This window comes from Oryx dammah, unplaced genomic scaffold (assembly GCF_014754425.2).
Source record: "Oryx dammah isolate SB20612 unplaced genomic scaffold, SCBI_Odam_1.1 HiC_scaffold_10, whole genome shotgun sequence".
NCBI classification, from domain to species: domain Eukaryota; kingdom Metazoa; phylum Chordata; class Mammalia; order Artiodactyla; family Bovidae; genus Oryx; species Oryx dammah.
In genome coordinates, this window is record NW_024070194.1 from 78,879,463 (window position 1) to 78,894,901 (window position 15,439).

Sequence of the window (15,439 nt, forward strand, 5' to 3'; positions counted from 1 at the left end):
GTGTGTGCGCATCCACTACGTTGTGCCCCTGAATGTGTGTGTCTGCAGGTCTATGTCTGTGTGTCCAAGAATGTTTGCTCTGTGTGTCCATGTGTCTGTATGTCTGAATGTGTCCGTGTGTGTGTGTGCATCCACTACTGTGTGTCCATGAATGTGTCTGTATGTCTGTGTGTGTCCATGAGTGTGTGCGCATGTGTCTAAGTGCAGAGACTGGACTGGTAACAGAAGACCAGCGAGAGGGCGTGGGAGCCTGGGACCTTATTTATAAAAGCTCTTCTGCCCTGAAGCAAGTCAAACTCCCCGCTGAGGAGCTGCTTTTTCTTCCTCCCTTTTGAGCCTCGCTGCTCAGCTGACCTCTCCCCCACAGAGGTCACTGCTCTGCTCGCCCTGGGCACCTCGCCTTCTGGGACTGGATCGCTGTGGAAGCCTGCAGAGCAAAGAATTCGTCAGCGCTGATTTCTGAGAGAAAAGCTGTAGTAAACCTCATGAAGCAGCCTTTTTTTCTTTTTTTTTTTTTAAAGAAATACATGCATGTTATGATCTTTGGGTAACTGTGGAAAAAAAAAAAAAACACAAAAAAAACAGAAGGCAAACACGAAAACTGCATAGCACCAGACTCCCCTCCCACAGCCTGCTTCACCTCCGAAAATAAATCAGGCTGGGGGATGAATGAGGCTTTACGAAATGTAAGTGAACTTAAAACACAAGGTCAGCATCTCTGTCCTAGGTAATCCTTCCGAGGATGAGAAATTCTCTTCTTTTTCCCACAGGCTTATTTCAAATGTGCTTTCTGAGCCAAATTATTTTAAAAGCGTTCTTTCTTCCACTGCCCTGCTAAGCGTGAACTTCAGATTCACATGCACTTTTGAGAGCTTATTAATGATATTAATGATCATGGATCAAAGGCAAAGCCCAGACAATTACTTAGGTGCTTTAAAAACCCATCTTCTGTAGGAGGGTAACGATGTCTCAGTGCCGGCAGAGGAAGCTGGGCTCTGATGTGTCGCGCGTAAAGCACCAGAGCTAACGAACACAGGGGGACTTGGAGGAGAGAGAACGGGTCTCTCTGCAGGAGTAAAACGTAGGCCCACTGGTGCCTTGTCACCGAAGCCTTTTCCAGGCATGTCAAAGTCGAGACGTTTCGGTTTGGAGTATATCTGCTTCACAATGTTGTGGTAGTTTCTGCTGTACAGCAAAGTGCGTCAGCTGCACGTACCCCGTACCCCCTTTCCCTCGGGCGTCCCCACCCCCACCCCCACCCCACCCCCAGGGCATCACAGAGCCCGAGCTGAGCTCCCTGTGCGGCACGCAGCGTCCCACCGCTGTCTGTCAGGCCCAGTTCTGACCTGCACAAAGCCCTTCTGCTCAAGGATACTCAGCTCTTCGTAGACCCTGCCTCTTCTAGCACCCAGTATGTAGACACACAAAAACTGCCACCCCTACTTTTAAACAACAGTCCTGAACTATGGCATCTCATGGGAATTTGAGGAGCTGTTACAACTGCCAATGCCTACGCCAAATCTCAAGGATTCCGATGTAACTAGAAGCTGCCAATGACCCACAGGGTCCTTCCGGTGTGTGGCCGGCCAGTGTCCGGACTCTGAACCCATTTTTAAACAGACGAGTTTTAATGCATAGAGTGGTACGTTTACCTCGGGGTTCTACAGAGCCAGACGTGGCACTTACTGTCAAAGATTACTGGACAGATGAAGAAACCGAGGCCTGGGAGGTTACGTGACTTGTCTCCAAACCACGGGAACCAATTGGGGCAAAGTACCAGGGTTGGCAGCAGCAGCAGACAGGGAAGAGTGGCTTTCCTGGGCTGGCACTTGGGGCCTGTGACCGAAACACCAAGAAATGGCTTGCGTGCAGTGGCTCTCAGCGTTTCACGCACAGCTAGTCAGGTGTATCATCCCAATCTGATATTGAAATGCTTCTAAAAAATTATGCATAGGATCCAAAGGGAAATGTATTTGCAAGTAACCAGAGAGGCCTCGAAATCTGTCATAAGAGGCAGCGCAGAGAAAGAGGCGGCCCAGGACTCCACTCAGGGCTGCACTTCGAAAATGGAAAGGAATCCTCTTGGGAAATGTCAAGATTCTCTGGAAAGAAGTCAAGGTCACATACTTTAACCCCTTACTAGAGGAGTCTATCTCAGCTCACAAATGGGAGAAGAGGGAATATAGCTACATTGTAAAGACCACCCCTAATCTTACATTTAATCACAACATCTGCACAGGGTGTTCCAGGCCTAAAGTTTTAGGGCCAATGGTTCAAATGAGGAGCTCCTTTGATTATTTTAACAGTTGTCAAACCATAAGAACTGCTCCAAGGAGGAAAAAGTCTCCAACCAATAAAAGATAATTTTAAATTGCGTGTTCAGAAAAGGGCATTTTGAATGTATATTCCTTGGGGTTAATTAATTCACTTGCTTTAAAGAAAAGTGATACACACTGAAACAATTTTATTTTTTATTCATGAAATAGGTTCATTTACAACTACACACTAATTTCATCCCTTAGGAATGCACAACCATTGAAACTATTTTAGTGTGTTAATCGCTCAGTTGTGTCCAACTCTTGCGACCCCATGGACGGTAGCCCGCCAGACTCCTCTGCCCATGGGATTCTCCAGGCAAGAATACCAGCGTGAGTAGCCATTCCCTTCCAGTAGCCATTCTCTTCCAGACCCAGGAATTGAACCCAGGTCTCCTGCATTGCAGGCAGACTGTTTACCACCTGAGCCACCAGGCAAACTATTTTAGTAGCTGAAACCAAACAAGAGAGTGAGGTCAGTGGGAGAAGAGAGCTCGCCTGGTGATGAAGGCAGTGACTGGATGTCTCCCTTGACTGAAGAACATCTACTCTGGGGCTCTGTCAATCCACACCTTTAGGGGACTTCCCTGCTGGTCCAGTGGTTCAGAATCTGCCTTCCAAGGTAGCACACGTGGGTTCGAGCTCTGGTTGGGGAACTAAGACCCCATGTGCCATGGGGCAACTAAGCCTGAGTGCCACATCTAGGGAAGGCCGTGTGACACAACCAGGAAAGCCTGCACCCCGCAATGAAGAGCCTGAATGCTGCCGTGAAGTGAAGGCCCAGAGCAGCCACAATTAAAAAAAAACAACAAAACAAACACACCCTTAGTTGCCTGGTCAGGTGCTCTGGGATCAAATGTATGGTTTTCCTCATTTTACTGATTTGTTTAATTAACAAGATTTTTAATAAGTAACTGTAATGGCAATCATGCTGCATAACACAACTTACATGCTTAAATCCGACCCTGAAACTGAGTAGTTCTTGACAGTTAAAGGCAGTAACTTCATCCACTCAAGTCCCCTCAGTTCAGCTACACACTGACACGTATTTGTTCCGTGTCTCGTTAAGTAAACACAGAAACCAACTGAGAGGGAGTTGTGCAGATTTCTGAGGATCTAATTATACCATAAATTGTAATACCCATGATCTATATGGTTAGACCTCTGCCCTGAGTGATTATCCGAATTAACTTCACTTTACAACGCTTAATTTATTTGGTACCGAAGAAGACTTTAAACTGCTGAACAGAAATCAGCTTAACTTTGTTTCCCTACTTGTTCCAACACGTTTCAATTGATTTGTATTTCAATAACAAGGTTTGAACTCTCCTGTCCTGACAAACCATGCGTGGAGATTTCCTCATGAAAGAAAAGAAGAAATGAAAAGGATTTCTATATGCAAGCCGGAGCACAGCATGCTGGAGAGCGGTGCTGGCTCTCAGGAAAGCCAAGGGAGGACCAGTCACCAGAACTGTGTTAGACTGCAGTGGGGCCTGCCCGGAGTGAATTCGAGGCCACGGGACGGCAGCGCCGTGACCCCAGCACTCTGCTGTGATGGTTCCCTTCCCTTCTGTGTGCTGCCCTCTCCCAGCTCGGCCTGAAGTCAAAGGCCACCAACATGCACAATTCAGGTTAAAGTCCAAATAAGACACTGAAAGCAAACAAACTGATCCCATTGATGTTTTCAAGATATATCCTGAGAAATATTTTTAGAGAGAAGCTATGTTCTTCATAAATAAAACTTCAGAGGGCTTTTGGGACTCTTGCTTTTTATAAAATGAAATATATTTTCCCACTTTTTCATTTAAAATGAGTGAACAAAAGCTGTTAACATTTATTCCTCTCTGCCCTAAAGTTTGCTCCTTTGCATTTCACAATTTATATGCATGGCTGGATGACAGGTAACCTCCAGAAGCAAAGAAAAGAAAAATGTGGAAGAAAAGTCACATTGACTGTTCTCAGACATTCATGAATATTTAATAAAAAAAAAACCAATCTATTAAAAAGTCATTTGGAAGCACATGGAGATGAATTAGAAGCCATGACACTGAGAAAGTTAGGGAGTTCAAGTTATAACATTAATCAATAGGATCCATATTTCTTCCAAGCATCAGAGTTACAGGAACTTGAATATACATTTAATTTGGGTTATTAAGTGAGTGGCTGAAGAACTTATTCCTTTTAACCAAGAATACTGACGAAGTCTCAGATTTGTAGATGAATTACTAAGATTATCAAGAATATCAAAACACACCCACTTCCAGCAGTAGAGAACCAAGTCTTCATTTCCCACCTAATAAGCAACAAAAAAAACTGGCAGCCATTTTCCCCTCTGAACTTCCAAATATCCAAAGAATCAAACAACCACTCAAGAAACAAGAGAACCAGGGGTGTTTCAGACATGTGGAAGGAAAATGCTTAAAGGCGAAATTCCTCAAACACATGCCCCTGTGCAGAAGCGGAAAGTTGGTCCCTTTGCTAATACTGTTAAAACCCATGTACATGAAGGCTGAGAGAAAGACCCTCCTGATCTACAGCCAAAAGTGCAATGACACAGCTGTTAAACAACTTTTCTGTTTTTAAATTTCAGCCGCACTGGCTTTTCACTGCATTGCACAGGTTTTCTCTAGCTGCGGCACACGGCCTTCTCTAGTTGCCCCTCGGCATGTGGGATCTTAGTTCCCCGACCAGGGACTGAACCCATGTGCCCCGCACTGGGAGAGGGGAAGTCCCAAACTCAGTCATCATCATATCCACAAACACACCAAACTCTAAAGCCAAGAATGTTCTTGAAAGATAATCATTAAACATACAAGTACCTGATAAAAACTTTCTCTGGTGCCTCTAGTTCAAACAGCTTCCCCTAGTTCTGGGGCAGGCAGCAGCTATTGGGATGGCTCTTCCTTATTCCAGACTCTTCCAGGGAGCTCACTGTTTCTTGGCCTATTGCCTGGGTTGTTATTTTGTGCCCTCTCTGCTTAAACTACTGCAACAACTGTTTCTGTTTAAGACTCAACGACACACTGTGAGCCCCTCTTCAGTGACAAGCACCCAGGAAACGGGTGACTCAGAGATGGGGCTCAGGCCGGACCATGTTCTATCACCTCCTCAGGAGGGTTCTGCCCTGTGCAGTCTGCACTTCCTGGAGGAGTAGACTCCGCTCCACTGTGGTTGGTATTCTGCTGGGCTACCTCCTCTACTGTGGAGCCCAGTGAATGGTGTCACCTGGGGCAGGATTAAGAGCTAGGAGGGAAGAGGGAGAGACGTCAGTAGGCAGGGCCATGTTCCTGGTGGGGATGTTGAGGCTGGGGTCCCAAGAAGGGAAGAAGTCTCCAGAAGAGTCTGGAGCATCAAAGAAGAGGGCCTGCATCTGCAGCCAGGCATGGCAAGGAAGACTTAGCTTCATGACTCAAAATGGTGCCATGAAATTCACTGCCTCTTCAGGAGTCCTGCCCTACAATCTAAGGAAAGGAGAGTTGGGGACGGACAGAATGAGCTGGGAGAAAGAAACCACTAATTAGTCTTAAGCATGAACTTACACTGTATCTATTTCCATATTCTTTTATTTTGTTGGTCTTTTTCTGTTTTTTTTTTTTTTTTTTTTTTTTGCTAACTCCTACACTTTGGGGAATATCTTGATTTTCCGTGTTACTAGGCAGGAGGTATTACTTCAAAGGACCACCCAATGTTGAGCAGGAAAAAAAGACACATTTGATGGGTGGCCTTTGAATATAGTTTCCTTCATTATTTCAGAATAAAACTTGGTTAAGAAAATCTACTGTAGTTGTCCATCCAAAATAAGTCATTGCTATGATTCACGACATGACATTTCAGCAAGCCCACTGGAGAAAACAGTGGGTGAGCCTGCAAATGGAAGGCTCCTGGTGTGAAATCTAAGCTGCCCGTGCAGCCTTCCAAGTGGGGAACTGCAAACTCTGCCCACTGAATTCCCCTCGGGCTTGGATCTGTTCTGAACTTCACCAGAGTCTTAAAGGTGGGGGCAGGGGCAAGGGGTAGGGACATGCCTGAACTACAAGAAAGAACAAGCCTCTCTGACGTCTTCCCTAATGTCAGGCCAAACTGTATGTGAATGTCCTGCAACTCTTGGTGCAGTCACAGCTCCCAGGGCGCTGTGGCCACCATGCTTAAGGACCTGGGAGCAGCGCTTCACACCCTGAGCCAGGTGCTTCCTAAGTCTGAGGGGGCACGACGGCTGCATGTCCACACGTGGGCCCTGCTGATGCGCTAGGGGCCAGGACAGTCAGGCTGCAGGAAATCAATCCCAGGGGGTCTGCAATTAGCCCGGGGGTTGCCAAACTTGAGCATGTTTCAGAATCACCCAGTTTCTGATTCTGTAGGTCTGGGTGGGGCCCAGGCTCTGCCTTTCTCACACACTTTCAGATATGACGCTGGGGCCGCAAACAGATGGGGTGACCCGCAAGCCTGTTGCTCCACTGCTGCCTGACTCAGGCTGCAGGGCAGGAGGACTGGCCGGCAAAGAAAGCACCACGGTCACTGCGGGCTTCATCCAGGGATGTGACGAGGCACACCACTGGTTTCTTCATGTGCTTCCTTTATGGACGCTGTTGCTGCCAACAAAGCCAATGGTTCTTTATCACTAAAGTAAGTTTCTGAAGTTAAAGTGTGAACCAGAAAGGAGCAGTGCTGTCAGAACAAGCTCCTGGAGGCTGCTGGTTTGAAAGTTAAGCCCAACACAGGTATGTAACTTCTACTGAAAACGATCATTTGAATTCCTGTAAGTCATGGCTTCTAGGCACACTGCTCATTTGTCCCAGGTCTGGTCACGACATCCTCCACGACGAGGTTGCAATCCTCTTCTGTGAGCAAGTAACTGCTTCCACTCTTTTCTTTTCTTGGTTGGGCTGCCCTGAGTCAGAGCTAAGCTTTCATTGTTTGTGGCTGAGTTGTGCCTGCCCTGGGCTTATTTTTCGTAAGATGTCTGGAGGAGAGAGTTTTCCAAAACATGCAACTCTTCATTAGATGCAGTTTCTGCCAAATCTTGTTTCAAAAGCAACCCCGGATCTGACAGCTCTCAAGTTGGCAGGACCCTGGCAGCTTTCCTTTTCCCACTATTATTTCCCTTGGGGCTAATCGATCACTTCCAAGAGAAACTCTCTTGTGGTGGTCAGCGTCTCCCGCAGGGTTGCACTTCCTGCGTTTCTGCGGTGCTCCGGCCCCTTGTGGACTCTGCTTTGGACTGGGGAATGCTGACTCACAGCCACAGACAAGGCTCCTGCTTAGAAGCCCGGTCTGCAACCGCACCCTGGGATGAGGTTTCTGCTGCTCCTGGCCAGGCCTGATGACCTTTCTCCAGCTTCAGAGCAGGAAGCCCCTGGTGGGTCTCAGACGCCTTCCTGTCATCCTCCGCCTGTCCCACGGCCGGGGGGCTGGATGAGGCTGGCCGGCCCCCCCTCCTCCACGCTCCCTCTGCAGCCGAGTCACTGGATGCTCCCGCACTGGCCCTGTTGCTCCGAGATCCGCTCGCAGCGCTGCTTTTTGTCTCAGTTCTGTTCACACTAAAACAAACAAAGAATTTTTTGATTTGTAAACCTGTGATGGCCAGGTTTCCCTCAGAGTCCCCATGTCATATTTCTTACACTTGAAGCAGGAACCATGTGTTAAGCTCCCTTCTCCTCACCCCACTGGCCAATCTCACAAAAAATCCCAAGTGTCTGTTGATATGCAGACTGGATCAAGCAAGAGCTGTCACAGTTTCCAACACGCTGGGACACACTTTACTTATTGATCACTGGTTAACAATGGCATTTTAATGGAGTTCATATTTTAACTAAGGCAGAGAGGCATTCATTTCAGATGTTAAATATCAATATTACCTATATTTGATATATTGATTTTTTCCCCAGAAGCAAATACACAAAGCAAAGTCTCTGTGTGTGTGTGTGTTTGTGTACATATAAGCATGTTCTTTTACGCACATACAAACTTTTCTATAACACACAAAAACTTTCTAAACTTTCCCTTTTCTATAACATACATACAACAGATAATGCAGATTGTACTGTGTGACATTCACTTGGAGGTGCAGGATAGAAGCTGGCCAGGGAGACTGTACAGACCAGAGATTTTGGCATATATTTGTAGACTTGTGAATGGAAAGAAGTTTCTTGAACCACCAAACTCAAAATATTGAGGCTGAAATATTTCTTTAGGTTAAGCTTTCATCTGGAAACCAATACATGTATTCATATTCTTACTACAGCTATCGTTCTCTCAAAGATTATTATAATGACATGAGGGTCAGAAAAGGCCCCTGAGGAAGGCAGCGCATGGTTCCCAATCTGTCCGGGGCTGCTTGGAAAGTTGTACGAAACACCATCAACAGGTGCTTTTCATCTTCAAAGTGCTTGTCACTAATTACTCCTTGCAACATACCTGTGAAGCCAGGCCTTGTTTCCCACTGTCCAGAAAGCGAGAGAAAAAGTCTGGAAGGTAGAAAAGTCCCAACTCTGTGACTTTGGACAGGATCCATGCCTGAGGGGCTTCTGTGATTAGGGTCTATGCACTCTTACTGAATTCTAGCCCTCGTGTTGGGTCCCCATCTACATAGACAGTTTGGAGAGAAGAAGAGGAAACCCACGGGACCTACATTTCTTCCAGAACATTTCTCTTGGGCTCTGCCCCGGGAGGAAGTAGTTGTTCCACACACCCAGTACGATCCCCTGTCGCTCCGTGGAGAGCTCGTCCCGGCTGCTGCGAAAGACAACAAAGTCAACCAGTAATCTGTTAACTGCACAGGTGGAAAACATTTCCACTCCAAATACCCCAGTGAACAGATTTAGTTTGGTGAGGACAGGATGAAACTACATAGTGTTAGGTTATTTTAATTTTTTTCAATCTAGAACGTTCTGTGACAAACCTAGACAGTGTATTAAAAACGACATCACTTTGCCGAAAAAGGTCCATATAGTCAAAGCTATGGTTATTCCAGCAGTCATGTATGGATCTGAGGGTTGGATTATAAAGAACGCTTAGCACTGAAGAAGTGATGCTTTCAAACTGTGGTGCTGGAGAAGGCTCTTATGAGTCTCTTGGACTATAAGGAGATCAAACCAGTCAGTCTGAAAGGAAATCAATACTGAATATTCATTAGAAGGATGGATTCTGAAGCTGAAGCTCCAATGCTTTGGCCACCTGACGTGAAGAGCCAACCCATTAGAAAAGACCCTGATGCTGGGAAAGATGGAAGGCAGGAGAAGGGAATGGCAGAGGATGAGGTGTTTGGATGGCATCACCGACGCAATGGGTGTGAGTTTCAGCAAGCTTCGAGAGATGGTGAAGGACAGGGGCACCTGTCATGCTGCAGTGCATGGGGTCACAGAGGCGGACCCAAATTGTCAACTGAACACCACCACTTCTCTTGGATTCTCAGTACACGTTTCATTCGTGAATGTGTGCCACAAACATGCAAGATGGTGACTCCAAGCCATCTGGGAACTCTCGGCCAGAACCGAGAGCTCTGAGGCCTGGGATGTGACGATGCCCAAGTCAGGCGACCATGTGGCCGTGGGCCTGGCCTTCCAGAGAGACCTGGGGGCACAGTGGTCTGTACTCCGATGAACTTCAGAATTCTTACATCTTCTCTATAAAAATAGAGTATGGCCTTTGCAAAAAATGTCAAGAGTTCAGCCTACCAAGACTGGTACTTCGAAAACCAGAGTTTGAGATTCCTGGTTACTAAAACACTCCCGAGTTTTTTTCCCCTTAAAATAACAGCACTAACATGGTTTTAGATAATTCTTAGGTTATCTATCTATCCTTACACATGGAAGCTTCATAAAGAAGTAGCTATAAAAAGTAAAAATCTCCCAACCCTCATCATTATTGACCAATTTCTTTCTTTTGGAAAGTTGTTTCCTTTTGGTTAGCACATAGATAATTCAGACAAGGTGTTAAATTCTTTCAATTTCTAGTATGTTTCTCAGTACCCTTCTCCATCAAATTTTATAGTAAAATGTTGCTGCCACAAGGAGTGGTATTGGTAAGGTACCAGCAGACCTACACTGGAAGTAAGACTGACACCCCGGAGAGCCTAGTAGGCTGCAGACATTGGAATAATGTCTGCATGTCCCACAGAGTGATGCTATGAGCTTCGTCCAATCACTGCCCTGCACCACTGAGCGCCAACCTTTTGCTCTCATGAACTCTCTTGAGTTTTAGACCTGGACCAATGTCACTCAGGGTCTAGTTATAACCCAAGTCAGTTTTAAGAGTTAGTGAACAGAATACAATTGGTTTTATTGGATTATACAGCATTTTGGGGCTTCCCGTATGGCTCAGCTGGTAAAGAATCCAACTGCAATGTGGGACACCTAGGTTTGATCCCTGGGTTGGAAAGATCCCCTGGAGAAGGGAAAGGCTACCCACTCCAGTATTCTGGCCTGGAGAAGTCCACAGACTGTATAGTCCATGGGGTCGCAGAGAGTCAGACACGACTGAGCGACTTTCGCTTTCACTGCATCTTAATGCTAGTCCCTTTTCTTTCCCTTAAGACTTCCTGTCGTTCAGTCGCTAAGTCGTGTGCCACTCTTTGCAACCCCAAGGACTGCAGTACGCCAGGCTTCCTCGTCCTTCACTATCTCCTGGAGTTTGCTCAAACTCATGTCCATTGAGTCAGTGATGCCATTCAACCTTCTCATCCTCTGTCATCCCCTTCTCCTCCTGCCTTCAGTCTTTCCCAGCATCAGGATCTTCTCAAGGAGTCAGTTCTTTGTATCAGCTGACCACAGTATTGGAGCTTCAGCTTCAGCATCAGTCCTTCCAGTGAATATTCAGGATTGATTTCCTTTAGGACTGACTGGTTTGATATCCTTGCTGTCCAAGGGACTCTCAAGAGTCTTCTCCAGCACAATTCAAAGGCATCAATTCTTTGGCATTCAGCCTTCTTTATGGTCCAACCCTCACATCCGTACAAGAATATCAAAAAAATCATAGCTTTGACTATACGGACCTTTATGGGTAGAGTAATGTCTCTGCTTTTTAATACACTGTCTAGGTTTGTTGACCCAAAAGTGTTAGTTTAAAAGTTAAATAACAGAGAAAGAGAGGAAGAGAGGGAGGGAGAGATTGAGATTTATGTGTGAAACGCTTCTGAACACGCCCTGTGAGTACAGTAGATTCCCCCCTTACAACCACACCCTGTAAAGTGCTGTAGTTTCAGAGCTGCACAATTAACATAAGGAGCATGAGTCAGGCTTTGAACAGCTCTGTGGGAACCAGAAAGCCTTTTGCTATTAGGAATGATGTAAATTCCCCAAGGCTGGAAGAAGTCCACAATGGAGGGAGACAGGGTCATAAATAACAACAATGGATACGGCACAGACCACAAAACAGGAGGCCGTGATACAGACACTCTTCGCATCTCACACTGGATTTAACCGCTGCCTCTATTTATTCATTTTTTAAGCTTAAAGAGCACTCTGCATTTCCTATGGGAACTTCAAAAACACCTCTAAAAAACAGGACAATGGACTCTCATCCCGAATTCTTCTAACAATGGAGGAAAATGTCCTCGGAAGAGAAAAACAACAACAGCAAGAGTGACAGAAGGAAATGTCCAGCTCAAAAAGTGCAAAACCTGTGACTTCATATTTTCCAAAAAAGAAAGAAAAACAAACATAAAAAGAAGAAAGAAAAAGGCAAGGAAGGGTCTCCTGCTTACAAATTAAAACCACATTTGGCAATTTGTCAATTTGTCAAAGGAGGCATATTTACATTTGTATGAAGACTGGGTGGGCAGGGGAAAAAAGAGGTTAGACTCCTTCAGGTCTTGAACTGTCAGAGCTCATCAGAAATCTCTCACTCTCACATCTCCGGGGTTGTTCACACCCCTTTGTCACCACACTGCAGCCTCCCGGTGCCCTGAACAAGTACTCTAGGGGAAGCAGCTCTCACCTGGAAACAGACTCATCCTGATTACTAATGGTGTCTCACTCTGGCATCAAAATGCAACTTGTAGCTTATCCAGAGGCAAGACTCTTAAGGCTGTGAAGGTAGCAAGTGCCTCCGGGGCTTACCTGGGTGACATTGCTTCTTTCCAGGTTCTATGTGACTAACGACCCTAACACTATCTGCAAAGAAGACAGACAAACACAACATACTTCAAAAGGCTACTGGTAGGCTGTCCCTGAGACTTGGGTTCAATCCCTGAGTTGGGAAGATCCCCTGGAGGAAGGCATGACAACCCACTCCAGTGTTCTTGCTTGGAGAATCCCCTGGACAGAGGAGCCTGGCGGGCTTCAGTCCATGGGGTCGAAAAGAGTCAGACACGACTGAGCAACCAAGCACAGCACAGCACAGCACAGCACAGGCTGTCCAAAACCCAGAGAGTGCACCCCACGGGGATTCAGGATTTAGGAGACAGGTAAACCAAGAGGATTGCTTTGGGCCATTATCAGTCACCAGTGATCCCTCACCACTTGGATGCTAGCTTGGAGTCCAGCTAAGGAATATAATGCTGCAACTATGGCCAGCCCCCTCTCTCAATTATTTATCTTTGGTAGTACTTTGAGGATTGTGGTTTTAAAAATTTCCACCTGTGGAAGTGAAAGTGTTAGTCACTCAGTCATGTCTGACTCTTTGTGACCCCATGAACTGTAGCCCACCAGGCTCATCTGTCCATGGATTGTGGGTTGGCTTATAAAGCTGTACACATACAGTTTCAGGAAAAAAAACAAACAGCAGTAGGGCAAGGCTACTGGATCCAGAAGTCTAATTACGGAGACACCCTCCTCAGCAGCTTCAGCAGCCCATGTGGGTGCCCAGAGCAAGTGGTCAGGCCTGCCTCCACCCCTGGGGATGCTCTGGAGACCAGAGTGTACGCATATGAAGTTGAGGACAGCCAAAGCCACGTGCTCCAGCACGGGTTCAATGTGAAGGCTGAGCAGGTCAATCTGAGTATGGTGGGGTGGGCATTACCTCCAGTGCTGTCCAGTCTGACCTGGGAGACATATTTTAAATTCTTAAGATACAAAAGATGACAAAGAAAGTAGCCACCAGAATGAGCTGTGTTGAAATATATTGGGTTGGCCCAAAAGTTCATTCAGTGAAACACTGAATGAACTTTTGGGCCAACCCAATAGTTAGAAACACTGGTGGATGTTCAAATTACAGAGCAAGTTTAAATCATGGGCAAATCAAGGATTTACTTACTTGAGTACGACTACTTTTGAATAGGATACTGTTGGGTTAATGAGGGATGGGGAGTGAAGCTGGCCTAAAAGGACATTAAAAATACTCACTCTTAATTCACATCCTCCTCCAGGAGTGCACACAGCACAGCTGGGCCTCCCAAAGGCTAGTGGGAAGACTGGCTGCTCTCAGAGGCTTCAAAAAAATAAAAAAAGATTCCTGAGACCCATCCCTGGAAGTTCTGACTCACAAGATCTGGGGTGGGGCTATGAGAGCTATATTTAGGTTCCCAGGTGACTCAAGGACTGCTGATAACACATGGAAGTACGATCCTCAGAGCAGAGTGACAGGTACACAATGTAGAGTTGCTCGCTGCGGCAGCATCTGGCAGAGGGTGGCCCAGGTGTGTCAGGCCTCAAAATAACCTGAGGAGCTTGTTCAAAAATGTGCAGGAGTCCACCCCAGAATCCACTGCATTTGGGGTCTCCAAAGTGGGGTGGGGTGAGGACTTGTGAATTTCAGGCAAGTTTCCCAGGGATCCTGATGCCCAGCAGAGTCACTAAACTCTGTCCCACAAGGGCATAAAACGGAAAACCGAGCAGAGTCATCCAGTTGGCACCACTGGCCTCAGGGCCCGGCGCTGCGGGAGGTCCTTGAGGACCTAGACCTAGAAAGTACATGGACCCACAGAACATGCTCTTCCTCTCCTGGGGTCCCCATCCCAGCGGGGAGGACAGCAAGCAAACACACAGACAGTGTCAGCTGATGACGGTGTCACGAGAAATGCACCTCGAAGGGATTGCTGGGTGGTCAGGGAGGGCTGTGGTAGGTACGAAGGACAGCTTTTCCCAGAGATCTGTGTGGAGGATGGGCCACTTATGAAGAAGAGGGGCAGGGATCAGGGAACAGGGGAGAGGTGCACAAATATCGTGTGTAGGTGTGTATGTGTTGATGATGACAGTAAGGCCACTAGAAGATCCCAAGAAAAGAGACTTGGTATTTTGAAAGGATCACCTTGGGTATAATGGAGGGACGAGGGTGGAGGCAGGGAGGCCAGTGATGAGGCTACTGTAATGGTCCATCCGAGGATGGCAGGTCTTGGAGGAGGCAGGTGGTGGTGAGAAGTGGTTTGATTGGAAATCAAGCAGACCCAACAGAATGAGCTGATGGACTAGATACAAAGAGTGAGAGGAAGAAAAAAAGTTGAGGATAACTCCATGATCTGTGGATGAAGGAAGTTACCCTTTAACAATACAAGAAGTACTGGTTTAAACAGCTGGATGAGGGAAGTTACCCTTTACCAATATAGGAAGTACTGGGGGTGGCGGGGGGCAGGCTTGGGGAAATGAAACCAAGAAGCCTGTTTTAGGTATGTAGGCTTTAAGAGCTGTCCTGGATGTCTAAATGGAGATGCTGAGCAGGTGGTTAAGCTACAGCTTCCAGAGAGTTCTGTCTGCAGACACCAAGCTGGGAAGTCCACAGAGGTGGTAAGCACTTAAAGGCTTTGTGTGGATGAGCTCCAGGGGGAGTGCCCTTGGGTGAGAAAACAGAGGTTGAGAAGACATGGAGGATTCAGAAAGGAGACTAGGAGGGAATCTTCAGTGAGGAGAGAGAAGAGGCAAGGTAACCTGGTATCCCTGGAGCCAACAGGAGAAAGGGCTTCATCAACAGTGACAACCACGTCTAAGCCTGCTGAACATTTAGGGCTGAAAAGTGATTAGAGGAGGGTGATTTGACAAAAGTTATTTTTGGTGAAGTGTTATTTTAAGTGTGCCTGGAAGGGGTTCAAGAGTGAAGCTGAGGCACAGTGGAGACAAGGACTCTCAAGTAGAAATATAGCCTGAGCTGTGCAGGTAACTGAATCTTCCAGAGACCAGTGGAAAAACAGGAAATTGATGACACCAGATTTCAATAACACACTGTTGTTTAGTCACCGAGTCCTGTCTGACTCTTGA

The 15,439-nt window shown here is 46.6% G+C and overlaps 1 protein-coding gene across 2 annotated transcripts in view; it reads right to left on the minus strand.

Annotated features, from left to right (window-relative positions):
* Positions 1 to 2,457: 2,457 nt before the first annotated feature.
* The window catches only part of LOC120869183 (SLX4 interacting protein), a 205,425-nt gene continuing 192,443 nt past the window's right edge, over positions 2,458 to 15,439 (minus strand). For both annotated transcript variants that reach the window (XM_040248303.1, XM_040248302.1), the window contains exons 7-8: positions 8,944 to 9,047; positions 2,458 to 7,852 (exon numbers count right to left, since the gene is read on the minus strand). In XM_040248303.1, coding sequence (XP_040104237.1) covers positions 7,549 to 7,852; positions 8,944 to 9,047 — 408 coding nt within the window. In that variant the 3' untranslated portion in view covers positions 2,458 to 7,548. The remainder of the gene's footprint in view (positions 7,853 to 8,943; positions 9,048 to 15,439) is intronic.